At 35.9% G+C, this 20,780-nt stretch overlaps 2 protein-coding genes and 1 non-coding gene across 4 annotated transcripts in view; 1 reads left to right on the top strand and 2 right to left on the bottom strand.

The window, feature by feature from the left end:
* Positions 1-20,780, bottom strand: part of Sesn (Sestrin) — a 164,717-nt gene that overhangs the window by 102,288 nt on the left and 41,649 nt on the right. The gene's annotated exons all lie outside the window — the stretch shown is intronic.
* LOC664352 (uncharacterized protein) lies at positions 619-5,380 on the top strand. The gene is made up of 4 exons (XM_970363.4): positions 619-762; positions 2,208-2,493; positions 2,549-2,651; positions 3,773-5,380. Exons 2-4 carry the CDS (start codon positions 2,463-2,465, stop codon positions 3,951-3,953), a joined length of 315 nt encoding a protein of 104 aa, XP_975456.1. The 5' UTR covers positions 619-762; positions 2,208-2,462; the 3' UTR covers positions 3,954-5,380.
* Mir3899 (microRNA mir-3899) lies at positions 14,073-14,132 on the bottom strand. Its single transcript, NR_038759.1, has one exon. It is a non-coding gene; the product is annotated as a microRNA mir-3899 (primary transcript).

A 20,780-nucleotide genomic window follows, 5' to 3' on the forward strand; every position in this document is an offset into this window, starting at 1 on the left:
CTCGATAAATAAAATTTTTCCAAAGTAAATGACTAGCAAGAAAACGAGGATGCATTACAAAATGGTGTTTTATGATTATTGCTATCAGAAACAAAGGAAAACTGTGCAATACCCGCGTGCATTTTAAATTCCTTGACATCAATAAATGCGAATTTTACCAAGTAGCAAACATCCCTGCATGAGGCGATTACCCTCATTTGCTGTGACATTTTCCAGCGTTCGAGTACCAATTTTCTTTCATTCCGGGCACTGTTTTAACCTTTGTGGAAGTTTATAAAGAGCCAAATTTCCTAATGCGACTTTATGCTAAAAGCCACTTTAGCCAAACAATGTTATTTAATGGCACGTCGCTCACAGAGACACCTCGGAACAATTTGGTAAATTACATTATAACACGTATGGTTATACTAATGGAAAAAAATTCGAGGGCCGATGACCCCCACATACAAACTGAATCAATTCCAACCCCTGCATAAATCGACTCTAATTCGATCATCTGCTTGACAGCATCGAACCTGTGGCCAAAATTCGACAAAAATAACTCTATTAGTGTGGGTGATAAAATCATTGCTTTACAACTGGTTAAATTTATGTTTATAAATGCGTATGCTGAGTGTCAAAGTCAACTTATTAAACGTATTAAGCCGCTTGCGCATGTCTGATAGGTAATGTGTCAATGGTTTATCTAGTTGTTGCCGATGTAAGTTCAAATGTTGCTGCGAAAACATTTGTGCTAAATTTTGCCCAACTTTTGAGCGACAGGTATGTGAATAATTAGCTTAATAAATTGCCGATCGAGAACACTTGCTGATTCCTTTATAATAATTTGAAAGGAGCAGAAAGTAACCTCGATTATTATGTAAATGTTTCCTTTAAGTTATTAACTATAAAATTGATATACGCAACTTGATTAATTTATTCCACGCGGTATCTCCTGATTTAAACTTCGCTTTTAACCCATTTTCTCGCAAATGCTGATATAAATAATTAACACACATTTTATTCCAATAGATAATTGCACGAACCTTTTAACAAGTGCACCATGTGTGGCAGCGGCAGCTACTAATTTAATTGTCGATTTGCTAATGATTTTAATGCCTGTCGTAAATCACAAATATTTTCTTTTAAAACAAATCAACAAAAAATGAAAAATTGTTGTAAGGCACGCGCAGGTTTGATCCAAATTCCTCCCTATTGTTTTAGTTGTTGGACTTTATCGCGGCTATTAAACCGAATCAAAATATTAGTAAAGGCTGAATTTTATCAGAAATCTAATCAATCTAATGTCGTAGCCACTCGAACTCGATGGTTTCTCTCCACGCAAAATATTTTTGTTTTCGACAGTTCCAAACAAAACGTAAATTCGTGTTTTATTTTTGGACCTGTTTTAATTTCACTACAATAAACCTGCGCTATTTTTAATGCCCTTCACTTGTTGGGCGCTTGATATGTACACATTTAGCGGAACATAAATCTTTAAAGCTTATAAATATTTTAATGCAGTTGGACCATCGTTCCGCGAAATATCTTCAAAAGCTCTCCAGTTTTCAGCAAACATTAACGCAAATTGAATTTCAAATAAACAAACTTCCGTCCTCTGGCTATAAACTGAAGACTTCAGCAATAATTCAAGGCGCAGACAATTATTTATGGTTACAGGTTGCAAAGTGTCGTTTTTAAGACCTCTAACGAGGGTCACACGAATTAATTACAAAATTGCAACAATCATTATAAATAATGAATCTAAAAATAAGTACTGTACAAAAAATAAAAACAAAATAACGAATAATCTATCTAGTTCATGCAAATTTTGCTCAAATTGCTTATTGCTTCATTAGTAGTAATCAGCAGTTGCAACTTGCGAAAAAAACGATAATTCCACCGACTAATGTGATCACGCTTAACGACATGATATTTTGTAAAAAATCATTTCCGCGCTTGTGTCAAAACAAAAATATCTGAGAGATAACTTGTTCTGTTCAACAATCCTCCTACTCAAGCATTATCCATATCTATTTTCGTACAAAATATTCGAACGTGATGTTATCGAAGAAAATAAAATCGCCAATAAGAGATAATCCTGACAGATGATTAGCGAACTAACACCACGTTTCGGATATAAATCACTGCCAGTCATTGGCGATTTAGCTAATCAAAGGCTCAACATTCCTGCTTTGTGGGCTAGGCGTACAACACATCTTTTTCAGGTCTGGACATTAGTCACTGCAAGTTGTATCAAAAAGTGGAAGAAATCGAGCCAAACAGTCATCCAAGAGGACGGGGTCGCCGAAAATTAAATAAAAAAGTCCGACAGAGAACAATAGACCGTAGCTTATAATGGGCAGTAATTCGTGATTACAATACAAACTTTCCGACTCGATAAAAGTGTCCATATAAAAAATCGCAGCAAGCTGCCGTGTTAAAGAACAATAAAAGCAAGTTTTTAATGAGAAAATAAAACCATGGCGGAAATTTATCGTTGCGAAAAAGCCGGTAGGTGCCATAAATCAATTTTCCCGAAACTGGGCTTAATCGAACTTTTTATCAGCTGTGGAGAAGCTGCAAGCCGTTCCGGAACCGGAGTGGATTCTGGACAGGACCGGCACCGGGCCCTTGTATTGGCGGAGAGAGTCCCCGGAATGCAATTCCAGGTAGGTCGCTATCGATTCCGGGCTCCGGGCGCTGATTTGCTCTTTCGGGGTTTGAGGTAAATTTAAATGGGCGCTCATTAACTCGCGAGTAAATGATACACTTGACGGTAACGAGAGGAAATAAGAAATTACACGTCTGCAGCTGCACTTTGCTGTTGGCCCAAAAGCCCGATATTTTTGCGAAACTTTTCAGTGATTTGAAAAATATCATAAGGCTGAAATTCTTTCTCGTAACAAATTTGGTATTTTCAAAGGTGGTGAAACGCCCCCTCTCAAACTCCGGATATAAAGAACGTGTAAGTGTTGTTTTTATGTTTTCAAAAACTTCCACAAGTTGATTTATACGACGCTATAACGATTACCTGAATGTAAATTTCTCTTTCGAATGAATCATTTTTTCGGTTAAAGTTTCGGAATGAAAAAACATTACAAATATTGACATTTCCATAAACCACAAAGATAAAAACAGACGTATAAATACATTTCAAAATGAGGAAGTCGCAATTTATGGCTACATACATATTGATATCAATAGACGACTAAAAATAAATTCAATGGGAGCTTTGTGCATGAAAATATTTTTCTCGTATAAAATCCTCGTAATACGAGGAACAGACAATAATAATAAATATTTTCCCAAATTGCCAAAAAATATGAGCCGTGAAAGGCAAACTTAACTGACAGGACTGCCAAGGATGTTCCTTTATTACGTTTTTAAGGTCGATAAAAGCACAATTTTTTCCATAACTACTTTGATGTTTACAAAAAATCCGCTCGAATGACAAACGAAAATAATGAGCAATCAGCGACAACAAGAAGAGATTCGCTCAGAAATTGATCAATAATGTGTGATGAATTTCGTGGGCGACTAAATGAATAATTTAAACAAGTAGATTTCATGACGTGTAATTACCTCATGATACAAAGAAAATAAGGAATTACCCACTCGCAAATATTGACGCAAGTGGTAACCATTTTAGTGTAAAAAATTAATTACGAATGGAACAAAGAAGCGAGCTGATTTTGCCAAATCCGATTAAAGTTCAACAATTAAACCTCTCGTACTTTGTCCAGGTGTTGATCAGTGTCCTTTCCAAAGATTAAGTAATTTATTTTTTCAGAGTAAAATTCCGGTTCGACGTGGAAGTCAAGGAGTTCCAGCGCAGTGCTCACGAATTCGAAGACTTGGAATGGTCGCGATGCATCGAAGAATCCAACACTCTAACCATGGGTCTGGCGTGCATCATTTGCATCACCGTAACAGTGATGCTCCCTTGGTACATCATGATCGGAACCTATTGAAAATCTTTAGTCGGACATCTGTGATTGACCGACAGGACTTTGAACTGTTGACTTGTTAAAGGTCAAGGAGTGATTGTGATATTAAATATTTATTGAGGGTATTACATACCTACGTTGTGAGAAAAAGTGATATTTAATTTAGCCTTTGTTACATCGCTTCCGATGTAAATAAAATTAAGTTCATTTTGTTTGTACGTGGGCCCGATTTGAAAATGTTTGGTTGGGACAAATGTTGGCTCTGGGATATAGAACCGTTTAGGTTCTTTGAAGCCATTTGTTTTATTACGGGAGAAATAAACAAAACGACAAACACTAGATGCACATATGAATCTATGACGGAAATGCAAAACAGGTTCAGTAAAATCGACTCCAAAAGCATTTGTAGTTTAGTAAAAAGGAGCGCTTCTTCCACACAAGTTTGCAAATTTTCTGGCGATCACCCACGAACTTGTGGCTCCTAAAAGACTGCAGATCCACTAGTATATTACGTAATTTTCGATAAAGATTAGATAACTCCAATTCGAAAATAACTTTGAATAATCAAACTTTTATTTTAACGTCACAAATTAATTTTTAATATAAGACTACAGCTGTATTTCAGAAAGGGTAAAGTTTATTTTAGAAGATATTGTAATTCAGGCTAGTAAACTGTAATTCAGAAATAAAATTTGTAATATTCTGGGTTTAAAATTTAAAATTACAAAATACCACAAAAATCAAAACTATGTTCTTAATTACTACTTCGTTTTTTTGGTTGGCTTAGGTAAAAGTTTTACTTTCAATTGAAAAAAACACAAACTTCTGCATTTTGATTTTATTCTGTACATCTGTACAGTCATCAATAAAAAGCATGACACCCTAAAACCGCAAATTTTTCGATATGAATTTAAACTAAAAAAGTCATCTGGCACGAAAAGTTGATAACTGTTGACTGCTTTCAAGGGGAAAAAAAGGGAAAAAATCAATTATTACATTTCTCATCTCTTTTTTTTAGTTTATAAAGACATCAAAAATTAGGTCTAACTAAATAAGAAATTTAATAAAAAACTTTTTTTTCTAAATGTGTAGAATGTGACTTTTTCCCGTGTACTCTTCAGTTACCTACTTAAATTTATTAATTAAACTTTTGTATCCTTGATAGGAAAGCTCCGTACAAACAAAATAATAACTAAAATCTCTGATTACAGTGGCAGAAAAAAATAAAACTTTTAGTAGTTTTCTAGTCATAAAATATACCTTTTTGTAACTTATATAAGACATCCCAGAACTTGACTGGGTACCAAATCATCCTGTATATAGCTGCATCAATGTCTAAATCTGGTGATTTTTCCTGGTGTGTACGCATATTGAGTGAGTTGTTTAAAAACATTGTTTATATGATAAGAGAAAAAATTGTCTACAATAAAATTAACTTTTTAATACAAAAATCAATTTTTTTTCCTTTCTGAGCCCTCTTATATATTTGCACCAGGGATTTGGCCATGAGATAAGAGCATTAAGAATTAAGTAGAAAATCACACCAAACGGTCATAAACGCCAATAGAGAAGATGGATGGGTATGAATTAGCGTGAGTGTTCCACCATTGTCTAACTCTTAGCAACAGTTATCTTAATTTGATCAAAATTTTTCGAACAATGGGCACGATGGGCATTAGGAATTTTTCGCACAGTAACGGAATCCCGCCAACTTGGCATGAGCACCTTATAATCAATAGGCGATGATTAGAGCGAATTTTTTGCACACATCTAACTTCATAAAGAGGTTAACGCCTGCTTTCCACTCCAGATGTTCGACGAAACTCAAACAATTTACATTTTATATAATATAGATGTAAGCAAATTATCTCAACGCCAGCTGTATTTATTTTTCCCGATGAGCCTAAAACGCGTCCGCCACCAAAAATAAATCCCCGGTTTAATTCAGCGCTGCGTCCGAAAAGACAAATGCAGGGAAATGAAAATAATGAAGAGCAAAGGTCGTTACTCATCTGACCTATTTCTCCTTCGGGAATCTTCCACAACAGCAACAATGTTGGCGTAATTATAGGTTTCGCGATGCTGTCATCCGTGCAGATTTCCGCGAAATTTGAATATTTATCAGCACGTGTGTAGTACCGCCGCCGAGAGCCCTTATGGAATTGATTCGTTTTTTGCGTGACTCAAATAACAAAATTTAATTGGTAACTTCTTACGTCATAATTTATGAGATGAATTTTTCATCGGCCGGATCCGTAAGCAACAAGTCTTACGGTGGCGTTCCCGGAATCGCCAACTTACAATAAATTTCGACGCGTTAAAAATAAATAACTCTCTTATCCTTATTACGCTCATTTATATTCATTTTGATCGGCCAGGGTGGTTCCTGCGGTTACAAATTGTGCCGAACTAAAGTTATCAATATTTCAATTATTGTTTTTAATTTAAAAAATCATCAATGAAGCAATTACTTCTAAGTCCCATCATAGGACTTAAGGTACAGTCACCCAAAATAAAAATGACGCCCACCATTATAGCCGCTGTTATAAATCACCAGAAATCGTAAACTAGTAAACTTTTGTTTTTAAACGACAATACTTGTTTAACAAAAGTTATTCATTATTTTTCAAGCTTCGTATTCCATTTTTGAGTAATTATTTCGCAAAATGGACGAAACATTTTATTTTTATTTTTTTTTGTTTATTAATCCGACATAGCATCATTTTTATTTTGGTTGACTCTAAGTCCATAAGCAATTAATTGTATTTTCACGAGCACCACAGTAATATTTTTTTTTGTTTTATTAAAAAATCTTTTAAATTAATTTAAATTCGGCCCACTGTGATCCGGCCCTGCCTCTGCCGCTTGTGGGGGCCCATTTTGAGGTAATTACGCCTAATTCAGCGATCTCTCGTCGGCTGAATTATTCACACTGTGATTAAATAATAATTTGTCATTATTTGCGGTCTTTTTCCGAAGAAGTTTATAATAAGCGTCAAGGTGAGTCGTGGGGTGATAAATACTTAATAAAATTGTTTCGTTCCGATACTCGGAACTGGTGCTTATTTTCGAGCGAATAAATCAATTTCTGAAGTTGATAATCATCTCGCTGGAGGTGCGAGCTATATCAAAATGTAAAAATTACTGGTGCGCGAATTTAATTATAAATCCGGTGAGCAGCAGATAATAAAAATTATATAACACGGAGGCAAAACTGAAACGTAAGGCACACATTTTCATGTAAATTATCTCCAATACTGTTATCCACATGCTAATTTCCTACTGTCATTGCACAAAATGAATGGTAAATTTGTCATTTCCTGCTGAAATATTTAATTTACGCACATATTTACAGTTAAGTCACTTAATTATCATAATAATGCCGAATTAGATTGTGGTGGCCGCTCCTGGCTTTTTTCCTGTAATTTTCCCAAAACTATCGTGACAGCAACCACTTTCCTGCTGGTGGGGGGAGCTTTTATTCCGTTTGTTGCTTGGTAATCCGTGCCGCCGGAGCCAGCTAGACTGTGTGTCGCTAGGCAGTAGGCTGAGGTGTTCATGTCAAAGTCATGGCCAACTATCTATTGTTGATCGTGACGTGACGTGCGTATGCCAAGGCCAGGGATTGGCAAAAATTAGACACAGCTGCTGATCTGCGTGATGATGTTTTCCACGAAAACTCTGCCAATTGGTTGCGAAAGCGCGCCCGTTTAGAATCTCCGGGTCTTTAGAATTTTTTTCAAATACTCAGTTTTTCATTTTTTTCCTTTTTTGATTTGAGGGCTTCCGGGCTTGATGAATGTGAGTTCGGGTCCTTGGACTTTTTTTCAAATAATCAGCTTTTTAATTTTTTTCTTTTTTGATTTGGGGGTTTCCGGGCTTGATGAATGTGAGTCCTGGTCCTTCGATTTTTTTCAAATAGTCAGTTTTTTCGTTTTTTTTTTCTTTTTTGATTTGAGGGTTTCCGGGCTTGATGAATGTGAGTCCGGGTCCATTGACTTTTTTTCAAATAGTCAGTTTTTAATTTTTTTTTCTTTTTTGATTTGAGGGTTTTCGGGCTTGATAATGTGAGTCCGTGTTCTTAGACTTTTTTCAAATAGTCAGTTTTTTCATTTTTTTTCTTTTTTGATTTGAGGGATTCCGGGCTTGATGAATGTGAGTCCGGGTCCTTAGACTTTTTTTCAAATGGTCAGTTTTTTCATTTTTTTTCTTTTTTGATTTGAGGGATTCCGGGCTTGATGAATGTGAGTCAGGATCCTTTGACATTTTTTCAAATAGTCAGTTTTTAATTTTTTTTTCTTTTTTGATTTGTGGGTTTTCGGGCTTGATAATGTGAGTCCGTGTCCTTAGACTTTTTTCAAATAGTCGGTTTTTTCATTTTTTTTCTTTTTTGATTTGAGGGTTTCCGGGCTTGATGAATGTGAGTCCGGGTCCTTTGACTTTTTTTTAAATAGTCAGTTTTTTTCTTTTTTTTTTTCTTTTATGATTTGAGAGTTTCCGGGCTTGATGAATGTGAGTCCTGGTCCTTAGATTTTTTCAAATAGTCAGTTTTTTCGTTTTTTTTTCTTTTTTGATTTGAGGGTTTCCGGGCTTGATGAATGTGAGTCCGGGTCCTTAAACTTTTTTTCAAATAGCCAGTTTATTTTTTTTGATTTGAGGGTTTCCGGGCTTGATGAATGTGAATCCGGGTCCTTGGACTTTTTTCAAATAGTCAATATTTTCATTTTTTTTATTTGAGGGTTTCCGGGCTTGATGAATGTGAGTCCTGGTCCTTAGATTTTTTCAAATAGTCAGTTTTTTCGTTTTTTTTTTCTTTTTTGATTTGAGGGTTTCCGGGCTTGATGAATGTGAGTCCGGGTCCATTGACTTTTTTTCAAATAGCCAGTTTATTTTTTGTTTTTTTTGAGGGTTTCCGGGCTTGATGAATGTGAATCCGGGTCCTTGGACTTTTTTCAAATAGTCAGTATTTTCATTTTTTTTTATTTGAGGGTTTCCGGGCTTGATGAATGTGAGTCCGGGTCCTTAGACTTTTTTTCAAATAGCCAGTTTTTTTTTTTGATTTGAGGGTTTCCGGGCTTGATGAATGTGAATCCGGGTCCTTGGACTTTTTTCAAATAGTCAATATTTTCATTTTTTTTATTTGAGGGTTTCCGGGCTTGATGAATGTGAGTCCGGGTCCTTAGACTTTTTTTAAATAGTCAGTTTTTAATTTTTTTTTTTAGATTCGAGGGTTTCCGGGCTTGATGAATGTGAGTCCGAATTAAAAATGTCTTCATTATTGGCGTTGTGCCGGTGATGGTGGTGTAATTATGTCGGTATCTCGTACGTGCCGTTTGAAAAATGTATAATTGCAGCCAGCGTCGGTCGAAATGGATAAAATATCTATTAATGGTACGATTGCGGTACGAATAAAAAGTTGTGCAAAATGCGCTGCTTTAAACTTAATTGGATAATGAAAGGTTATCGTACCTGTACCGTATTCGATGCATGTCGTGCATTGTGGTACAATTATTTTTCGCTCAAAGAAGCTACAAAATGCTTCATTACGCTTAACTTGCTTCGCCATCCTGTCTAGATTAAACGCTTTTATCTTTTGACTCGGATAATGACGTGCCAAACACAATTAATTTTTCCCTCCCTGTACCGTTATTAACTCACTTACTGCCGCATCCGCGATTTATATCAATCATCGCCAATACGCATCAATCAAAATTCCCATTTTAAAAGGCCGGCAAGACGACTCCGGACCCACTTCTATTATTTCCCTCGATTTTTATACCAAAAACTCGCCGACAATTCTTTACTCCGACTTAATAATCAATCACCCGAAGGTTAATAAAAGTGTCAAAATTTTATGCATCTACTAAACGTTACAGTAATTTTTTATCGAAGCTTCATACCAACAATGAGGATTTACTACCGCTGTTCTATTTAACGTTTTATGTCGCTTTTACCTCTCAAATGCCAAACCCATTAATTACTGTTTTCTTGTTCCGGTGAACTTCTTGACCTGAACACAAATCTACTTACGGACTTTTCAGAAAAACATAAATTTGCTTTATACTCCGAGATCTGACATCTCGCCACATAAAGAAGCCAACCTTTAAAGCACAGTAGCGACACAAAGTGTGTCACCGCATGACACCCTTTCGACACGCGACTGTACCTTTTTTAAGATTGCGTTTGTTTTTTCTGGCACACACTGATTTCGGAATATGGACAAAAAACTTGAAACTGTATCGCCCTATGGGACCGCCCCCTTTGGAGGACCATATTTATTTAGTACCCCTCAAGTGACTGGACTGCAACTACTTAATTATTCACTGTATCAAATAGGAAGGCCAGACAATTTCACTCCATAGCAATTTTTCACTCTCTGTCGGCAACTAATTATAAGAAATTTTTTCGTTTGAAATTTGCTTAAAAATCCAAAATTAATTTCCTCTATGAGCACGACAATCTGATTAAATAAATTAGATGCTAATTAGCATGCTCTTATTAAGATGACTTTTCCAATTCCTGATTACAAACGAAGTTGGTCATAAATGTGCCCCAGCCTTCTGCACATGCAGTTACTTTCATAAAAAGCGGGCAGCCGAGTATGGCTATGATAATTTTAATAAAATTTAAATAGACTTATTAATCCAAGGCTGGGATTTTTCGCCATCAGTCGACAATCCTGGAGAAAAATGCGCGGGTATTAGGCCGGCCGTTCTCTGCGTAATGCTAGAGCAATAAATTATTGCGATATGCTGAAAACAACATAAGTTTTATTTGTTTACAGCCCATTAAATTACGATGTAAGCCCGTAAATCCGTTTTGCTCCTTGGGAATTGTTTAATCATGTTGACAACCGAACGGAAAATAATAGATGACTTAACTCGTCCAAATATGAGTCGTGGAATTAATTTCCTTGTAATTTGCCCGCTTACAACCCTCCTACACGTGAATTATGTAAGAGTCCGCCCATTTGCGACCATGAACTTGCGACTCGGCTTCGTAATACATATCCCGCCTAAAAATATTGCCGTGTCTTCTGTGGCGTTAATATTTTACGTCCCGGTCTAATTTTATCCGATTGTCGTCACTTCCCGAACTCGAGTCTCCAAATAAATAATTTCTTCGTATGAACACCCCCGGAGTCCTTTGGTAAATGAATTTCGGGCGCGTGTCAGCCGACGTGGACACCTCAGCTGGCGCAATGGGAAAATCATGGATTATAAATAAATTTGTTGCGACAAGTTTCTCTTAAAACACATTTATCAGCTCCTATCCTAACATAGTTTGGGACAATATTGACACTTTTTTCTGCTTCATAAATTACATCATCAATCAAACGGGACGTCTTCATCAAAGTTTATTCACCGTCGACTTACTCGTCGATCCCAGTTTGCAGCTGTTTGCTACAACTGATTTCGGTTATTCTTGATGACGGGCCCGAAACTTTTTCACAATTAATCATGCGAAAATGGAACGGCAACAATCGATCCTTATTAAAAGCGGATTAGCTTACGCCTGGGCTTTTGCATGTTGCTTGCTCAAAGCGCGCATTCCAAATCGCCACTGGAAGTTTTTCCGAAAGCAGGCATTAATAACCGCTATCGATATCGCGTCGCTAACATTGCTTTAATACGGAGATCTTCGCCGCAGATAGCAGGATGCACGAGTGTGGGAACACCTAGGGTCCACAGGGTCAAGTAATACGTTATTATTGGACATGTCATCCTTCAAAAATCCTAGCGCAGTCTGTGATATACTACTTCTATCAAGGAATGGATCAGATACCCTTCTTATCTATCCTATAATCTCCGCAGACAGTTCAAGAATGAGTATTTCAAGGGATGGCTTGGGAAAGTGTTATGGTTTAACGTCGCCGACCAACGGCATCCCTCACTTCTTTCAAACTGCCAGTTGAAGAAAATCTCACAAAACGCTCGTATTTTACACTAACAATTGCCCACGGCTTCTCACGCATGTTCAAAAAACTTAGTATAATAAAGAGTAGAAACACATAATTTTATTGAACTCGAGTAAATTTTGCTTGTTTTTATAATTACAAACAATCTCATTCCCGGTTTAACCCTCTTGTGGTCGTAATTTTCAAAAATCCTGAACCACATTTTCTTGCTTTTTAATGTCCATATGCCAATTTTCTTGGATATAACTTCAAAAATAAAGGACTTTTGCGTTTAACTCCATTGTGAGTGATATTTCTAAAAATGCTGAAATATACGTCTCTTTTTTTAACCGACTGTCTAAGATATTAATTTATATGTATAACTTCAACAATAATTTTTTTATATGTATAACTTCAACTATGAAGGATTTTTTTGTTTAACTCCCTTGGAGTGGAATTTTCAACAAACCTGAAACACGCGTTTATTTTTAGACGAACGCTCAAATACCAATTTTTTGGTTATAACTTCGAAAATGACAGATATTTATATTCAACCCTCTTGGGGGTGAAACTTTCAAAATCTAGAAGTACGTTTTTTCATTTTTAATCGAAAGATCAAATACCATTTTTATGAATATAGCTTCAAAATAATAATGATTTTTTATGTTTAACCCTCTTTGGGGATGCAATTTCTAAAAAGAATAAAATACTTGTTTCTTTATTTTTCACCGAATGCCCAAATACCAATTTTTATAGATATCAGTTAAAAAATTACAGATTTTGATATTTAACCCTTTTGAGGGTGGAATTTAAAAAAAATCATGAAACGTGTTTCTTTATTTTTTTTACCGACTGCCCAAACACCAATTTTCAAAATATAAGTGCAAAAATGACGGATATTTAAATTTAATCCCCTTAAAGGTAGAAGTTCCAAATGTTCTTAAACACGAGTTTTTCATCTTTAACCGAAAGTTCAAATACCAATTGCATTGATACAAAGTAAAAATTACGGATTTTTATACAAACTCCAACTCCCTTGGGGTTAGTATTTCCAACAAAAACAGTGTTTTTTTACTTTTCACTGAAAGCCCAAATACCAACTTTAATTAATGTAAATTAAAAAATTATGAATTTTTGTATAAATTCTTCTTAGGAGTTGATTTTTAGAAAACTTTGAAACATGTCTATTTTCTTTCTTAACCAAAAGCCCAAATACTAATTTTCAAAAATATACCTCTAGAAATTACGGATTTTTATACAAATTCCAACCCCTGTTCAACTACCTTGGGGTTAGTATTTCCAACAAAAACAGTGTTTTCTTTACTTTTCATTGAAAGCCCAAATACCAACTTTAATTAATGTAAATTGAAAAGTTAAGAATTTTTATACAAATTTTCTTACGCCATGTAACCTTCTTAGGAGTTGATTATTAGAAAATTTTGAAACACGTCTATTTTCTTTCTTAACCAAAAGCCCAAATACAAATTTTCAAGAACATAACTCTAAAAATGACGGATTTTTTTTATTCAAATTTTAACACCCCATTTAACCCCCTTAGGGAGTAATTTTCCAAAAATCCTGAAACACGTCTTTCTTCTTTTTGAACCGAAAGCCCAAATACACTTGAGCACTTAACACAAATAACCGTTATTAAAAAATGCAAAGGAATGTTGCTGTTTTGGCCACAAATAAGACCGCAAAAGTGGGATCACCTGTTTGGCAAATATATTTTCTCGCGTCAGACATGCAGCATATTTCGCATTCCACGTGCTCCGGCTTATAAAAATATGGTGTGAATAAAACCATAAATAAAGCGTTCCCATATTTACTTCTTTTATAATAAAGAGCCGTCAAGGGTGATGTCTAAATAAGAGCTCGGCTGACTGACACACGCGAACTTTCCCAGCACATTTCCTCCATTCATATTAAAAAAGTGGCTTGTTAACTATTTCGGATATTCCACGATATACCTGAGTTCCGCTCTGGAAACGTCGGACTTTCCATAATGAGGCGAAACATTTCCTATCGGCCTTCGCATAGTTTCTGAGCGAATTCGCTCTAAATGCACCCTCGTCGGAGGGAAAACTTTGGCGAAAAATTCGACAATAAAGTCCCGAATTCAAACAGAAAGTTCGCAACTAATTCCGGATGTGTGCGATATGGCGAGGTAAATACGCGCGGAGATAAATTCAATTTTTCAGATACCGGTGTCGAATTAATTCGCGAGTAAAATGTGGTGGAAATCGTTTATCCCTATCGAGTGTCGCCGAAGTCTGTCCCAAGGCGGGCTCTCGAAGTGGGTTATAACCTTCTTAGAAAGTCATTGCGAATATTGCATTACATAAAAAGTTGAAGAGGAAAGGCGAACGGGCGAAAAGGTCGATCTATTTGCAGGAACAGTAGTGCCAACAGCTGTTCGACTCGACATTCTACTCTTCGGGAATAGCAGGGAAATAATGTAGGAGGCACACAGCAGGAGGATTTGCAGGAGGGTGAGCGGCCTTGATTCCCTGACAAATGGTGGAAGGACTAACAAAAGCATGGTACAATACACGTTCACACCGTCGCAATCCGCACACCTACCGGTGTAATTAAATAGAAGATTTTCCATTAGCTGATTATTCCGAGTATTCAGCAGTTGTACGCCATAAACCTAGCGACAAATTACTAATTACATATTTATGAGCTCGCCGCACAAAATGATATCGTTCATTACATAATCAGAGAGTATTTTGTTTTGTCAACAACACAATCACACTTTTCCTACAACAACAACAACAAAATCATCTCCCACCATTTTTCTCCTGATTCATCAAAATTATAAGCTGCGTCTCCACAATTCCACCAAATTTATTTCAGTATCTTTTAACAGCAACTATCAAAATTCCCGAAATTTACGACGTTTCTAATCTTTCACTCGCTAATGCATTTCTTTATAGCCTGCAAGCTCTAAAAATGTCTCTCTAAATTACGTACCAAACTCATAAAACATTTTAAACTCCAAATTTTAGGAAAGTCACGATTTGTATCAATTTAACCGGTTCCAGATTTCATAAAACCAACTTTCCGAACAGAATCCTCAACGCGGAACGCCAGCAGGAAATCGCGTTCTACAATTTATATTTTTAATGAAAAATCTGTATCGGATGTGTGTAGTCAGGGATAATATTGATTCAACAAACAAAACTATCAAGTCTAAATATCATAATTGCCAATACCAATATTTATGCACTCAATGTTAAGTAAATGTGACTAAGATCTACACTAGTAGGTTGTATTCCTTGCTTACAGATTTTAACACAACTCAATGATACAAAGTCAACAAAATGTACCAAATCTGCCTTGTGATTTATTAAATTACTGGACGTGAAAACTTCCGCGAAACGTAACAATAACATCTGCAACGTCTCAAACAAGTTATTTTGCTTGTTGTGTTTGAAATCTTAAATGCTTTGCAGGATTTTCAGCATTTTCAAAGTGCACAGCCGAGATTCCATCCTGTGGAATTTTAACCGGAACCAATTGAAGTTTTATTAGACAAACCTTAAAGACGCCAAGAAATTTTCCTATCTGCTCAAATTATGCGAGGTTTTTCCGTGCAAATTTTAGCTCACTTGAGGATTAACTCCAAATAATTAATGGTTCAAAGGATGAATCAGCACCATCTGAGAAGAATTGGGCAAGAAGTGTATCTTTTCAGAAATTTATAGTCGGATCAAAGCAAATATGAAAGTAATAAAAATTATTTTGAAAGCGTTTCGAAAATATCCGAGTTAATGTGCATTTTATTTCGTCAAGATGCAGTTTTTACAACCTAGAAGCCATTAAAAATATTTCCAGTAAAAAGTTCTAATTATTCTAAGCGAAGTTGCTGCCTATCCGACTCTCATTACCATAAGTTTATGAGTTGGCAACTTTAAACCAAAACAACCAAATTGAACGAATCGAGTTTTGAAGAAAAACGTTCATTATGTTTGAAGCTTGTTCCGAACAACAAACCTCGCAGTGAAAAACTTATAAATTCACAACGTGAATGCGAAAGCTTAAATTATAATATAAACATGAAACCTCAATCCTTTCCTAAGGGAACTCCAGCCCTTGAAGTGGGATTGGTTGCCCCGTCTAATAATTCAATAACTCCCCAGCGTTCCGACGTAACCTGTACGAATTAGATATGTATTTATGAAGCGTTTAAGCTCGATCGGTTAAACCGATTGCGGAATTAACCAGGAAACGGGAATCTTGTTAATCTTGCTCGTCCGACTTAATAACTCCAGTCCTAAATTATAAATAATTATCCGCTTTTTGTTCAACAACAATGGTAAATTATCCTTAATTAGCATTCATCCAGCAGGAAACTTGCACTCGCGATAGCGCGCTCATTTTATGGAGATGTTCTAATTGTTCATGTCGTCTTCGGCCGATTAATATTCAATCGATCGTTGCATAAATAATCCAGCCTTAACCCTGAGAGGTTGCTAGATTATCGACCGGTGTCTAAATTAATTACGGCGATGATAATCCTAGAAAACTTCACAGTTCACGCGAAACAAAAGTGCACCGACCTCAAACGAGATGTTCCTATTAAATTCAGGAAATTACCAAGATCAAAGATTAAAGGGGAAACCGCAATGTTTTCAGCAAACCGCGATTAAAAAACACAAATTGGACTATTTACACGTTTGGAAAAATATTCACATCGGCCGGTGGTCACGTATCTGCCGCTATTTCGACGATAAAAGGGAAATTCGCATAGTGCGCCCTAAAACATGCTGAATTAAAACAGTGGAACGCGCGTTATTATGTGGGGATTGGGGCGGATTTGCAGTGCATCGTTGGCGCTAACGTAATAAAATAGATTTAGGGTTGAAGGGTTTCCTAATCTAGATAACCGAGATTAGGACGTGAGCAATGGACTTTTCAATGCCAAAATGCGTAAGAAGGACCTCAAGATCGAAAACAATTACAGTGAGCTCGCGAGTGCACCAATATCCATGGGCGTCGTTACAAAATTTTTATGGGGGGGGCAAGCTCATTGTTGTTTCAAGATACATACTTTAATAGGTTTATTACAAAAATAACTCAAGAATACAGTGTACAAAAATAGAAACATGAAACCATATTTTTCATAATGAACATCAAACTATTAATATAAACCAAAATTGGAATATAATACTTTTATATAAATTTATATAAAGTAAAATAACACAAAACAGAAAATAACAAAGACTAAAATAGTTATTTTTGTAATTTGCAGCCATTTTGATGCTTCAACAGGCATCTTAAAGCACGCAACGCCAGTGCGATGTCATAATAGTCATTATTTGATGGAACATTTACGAAAATTTTTAGGTCCACAAGAAGCAAATTCTGGACCGTATTTTTGCTAGTTTCTCAAATTTCATGCAAGATTACCTCCATTATCATCCATACAAATTTTTAGCCAAAATTTGGATAAAACAAAAAAATTAAATCAATTTTTCATTTTCAAAATTCAGACATTACTAACCGTTACAAAAATCCCTAAATCGACTAAAATAGCATTTTTTGTTTAAAAATGTTAAAAAGAGGACAAATTATACAAAACGTAGTATAAAAAACTCGTTTCATAATCATAAGACACTAAAGCACTCATTCTTTTAAAAAACTCGTGGCTTGTTTTTGAACCTAAATTCATTCTTTAAGGCCGGTCCTATGAAACTTGTTTTTTTAATATATTATTTTTAACAAGTTTGAGTGTAAATAATACGCTTTATTTCACGAGTGGAATATTAAACCACGAGTCAAAACGAGAAATAAATGAACCGATTTACAGGAAAACAGTGTCGAAGAATATAATACTGGAAACGTAACATTTGAAGATCAAAACGTAAAAACTTTTTCAAAATTAAAAATATCATTAAATATGTTCATTTCATATACAGGGCAATTGAAAAGTGTCGGACAAACTCTCGTGTGATGATAAAAAACGTTCAGTTAAGCATAAAAATGAAGTCAGATTTTTTTCAAGCAACTTAATTTTTATATATTTTTGAATTTGTTTTTCTTAGCAACAGTGTCGATCTTTGCTCTATTGTTTTCTATAATGTTAAATTTAATATATTGCCGATTTTTTTTAATTATATTGTATTGCCAATTTTTTCCGCTAACTAGAGTCAAAAAAATATGATATGAGGCACCAAAACTAAAATTTTGACTTTAAACTAACGTTTGCCGATAACGAAATAAAACTTATTTGAGAAAATATTTTGTGTTAACTTTCACCTTGCCCCCCCAAACGACGCCCATGCTAATATCTATTATTTCCGTGGAAATTGAATCTCCCCCTAAGTGGAGGTGTAGGAATCGTTGCGACGGCTGTTGAATGTATGTAATTTCCATAGAAAATAACACACTAATGTGTTTTCTTATAATTTATTTACCACTTTAATTCTGTGACAAAAGCTCGCATAATAAACGTCACGCAGGGTTAAAAATAGCTTTCGGGCTTGCATATACGCTACGATAATGCTAGAGGTGAACCAAACAATGCCATAATTAATGAAAACCTGCCGCAATTCTGTTTGGTTTTACACTCTGATGGATGGATTAAAACACATAAATCCTCACACGCGGACTCAGGTGACGCTTTTATAATATACGAGCGTTTCACTTGTCAAAAAACTTAGATAAGGCGGAGTTCTGGACACGTAATAAGTCTTTTTGAAAGTTTCGAAACTTTTAAACAAGATAGCCACAATGTCTTATTAAAAAAATATTAATTTCCACTGTCTGGCTGATTTCGTATTTGAAACTTGAGCCAGTAAACCGAATCGATTTAGTCTCAAATTTCCCCTTCCAAATTTTAATTTAGTGTCTGGAGTTTCCATTACTTGACTTTTTTAGTGCACACACTGTAATTACCGTAACGAGTCTTATATGCACTTGCCATTAAAACCGTCTTTAATGCCCTGTAAACGGTGGTGTAACGAGCGCAAGTCTCTCAGCAATCATAAATTTTATTTTGCTCGCTAAGTAATGTTCACAATAAGCAAAAACAAATCCAAGGAGATTAAAAAATCATCAAATTCTTGGCCTGGACGTTCACATTCGGGGTCAAGCGCTCCAATCTCCCTAATTACCCCGACATGACATGAAAGATGTTTATTAGATTCCTCATTTGCATTCACATTAAAACAGCATATACTCATGCATTGTTTCTCTTCCCGGAATTCACCGTGTAGATGACACAACCTCACTATATTTCCATAACAATTACATAAAAGAGAAACATCACCGCACATTTACTACATCAGCCGTAGCTATTCTCTTAAGCACAACTCTCAAGTAACTTCTGGAACAGCTGTGTCCCTCGCTAACGAAAGGGATAAGCTCGATGAACAAAGCCTCTCATACATCGAGCTCGAGATTTGCATTCGTTATGACTCATTGCTTATATGAGCTTTTGACAAACAATTTTTCGCTGTGCGTATTTGTACCAACCCCTGTGTAATCAATTAGAACTGACATGTGAGCGAAGAGTGCACTCACTCATTACTAGAATCCAAAGACACCAAACAGGGAAAACTTTGACATTAAGCACCAATTGAGGCCTAAGATTTCAAAAGTATGACTTATCAATATTAAACAGAGTAAGGGGAAAGATTGATTGATTTATGTTTTCCTTCGCTTTATTTAATATCCGGAAATACTGTCCGCCTTACAATTTTCGTCAAGCTGCCATTATCAAATATTGAAAAGAAGCTTCTAGAACTCTGCGGAAAAGCTTAATTATGTCATTAACATTTTCTAACCGGAAAAGCTTCACTCCACATGAAGATTAGCCACGTCTCCGCACCCTCTTTGACGCTCGTCAAAAATGATGAGCTGTCTAGGCAACTGGGTAGTGTCGTTAGGAAAAGTGATAATTCATCCTGATGTTGTACAAGATGAGAACACCGAATTCTGTCTTCGCTCCACGTATACAATAAATAACGAACGTTTCGGCATGTATTAGGGCCCCGGTTAACTTTTATTAAGATTGGCTCGACGACATGTAGAGGTTTGTCTTAATTTTTCGTGTCAAATGAGCGTAGGAGTAAAACTGAGAAGCTATACAGTTACGTTCGCTTTGATTCGAAAAATCGAATGTGGCTTTCGAGCCACTAAAGCCCAACAATGGGATGACAAGCACACAGTCTCATATTTAGCATTTACGAGGTGAAAGATCAAATGTCAGCCAATGTACCATTATTCGTCCTGCACGTGTTTAATAATTAGTTATTGTTTCTAATTGTAACTAAATGTATAAGAAACGGTACATTTTAAATTACAGCCTACACGTCCTTAACCGAACTACCAGCATCGATATGACCTCAAAAGTATCGGCCCATAAACCATACAGCGTATGCAGAACTCGCATAAGGAAAAATTACGAGCAGGTTAAAGAACCGTTCCGAAACACACAAATCTTCCATGAATACAAAGCAATTTAAATCGAAATATTCAAAATTAGATTCCATTTTTCCGCCCAAAAATACGGTATACACAGCACGAAAATTCGTTAACAGCCAGCAAGGACGTAACCAAGCCGCAGGGCATTGCCTCCTTTGTGTGTCATATCGGTGACAGAGAGGATGCTTCGCCCAAGACGACGTATTTATCAAATTTTAAGAAATCCGAGCTACATTTCCACCAGACGACACATAATTCATACATTGAATTTTATTGTGATTTCGCAAATTCCGACCGTCATGACTGCACTCCTCCTCCCCCATTCATCGATTTGCCAGCCCCATGGAATTTGCATGAAAGCGGATCTTGGCGCATATTGAAAAAATAACATCACTTCATTAACTTTTAATTTCGGAAACTCCAAAAAAGCTAAATTGCTCCTTATCCCATTGATTTAAATAATGCAGACCAGCTTTGATGTCGAGGGACGAGTAAATTGATCCTAAATTTTTAAATTATTC

The sequence above is a fragment of the Tribolium castaneum genome, chromosome 1 (assembly GCF_031307605.1).
Source record: "Tribolium castaneum strain GA2 chromosome 1, icTriCast1.1, whole genome shotgun sequence".
NCBI classification, from domain to species: domain Eukaryota; kingdom Metazoa; phylum Arthropoda; class Insecta; order Coleoptera; family Tenebrionidae; genus Tribolium; species Tribolium castaneum.

What these genes read in the sequence shown, in the direction of transcription:
- LOC664352 (XM_970363.4), top strand. Translation starts at nt 2,463, where the DNA reads ATGGCGGAAATTTATCGTTGCGAAAAAGCCG. An exon ending in TTATCGTTGCGAAAAAGCCG is followed by an intron (nt 2,494 to 2,548) that starts GTAGGTGCCATA and finishes ACTTTTTATCAG; the next exon opens with CTGTGGAGAAGCTGCAAGCC. An exon ending in TCCCCGGAATGCAATTCCAG is followed by an intron (nt 2,652 to 3,772) that starts GTAGGTCGCTAT and finishes TTATTTTTTCAG; the next exon opens with AGTAAAATTCCGGTTCGACG.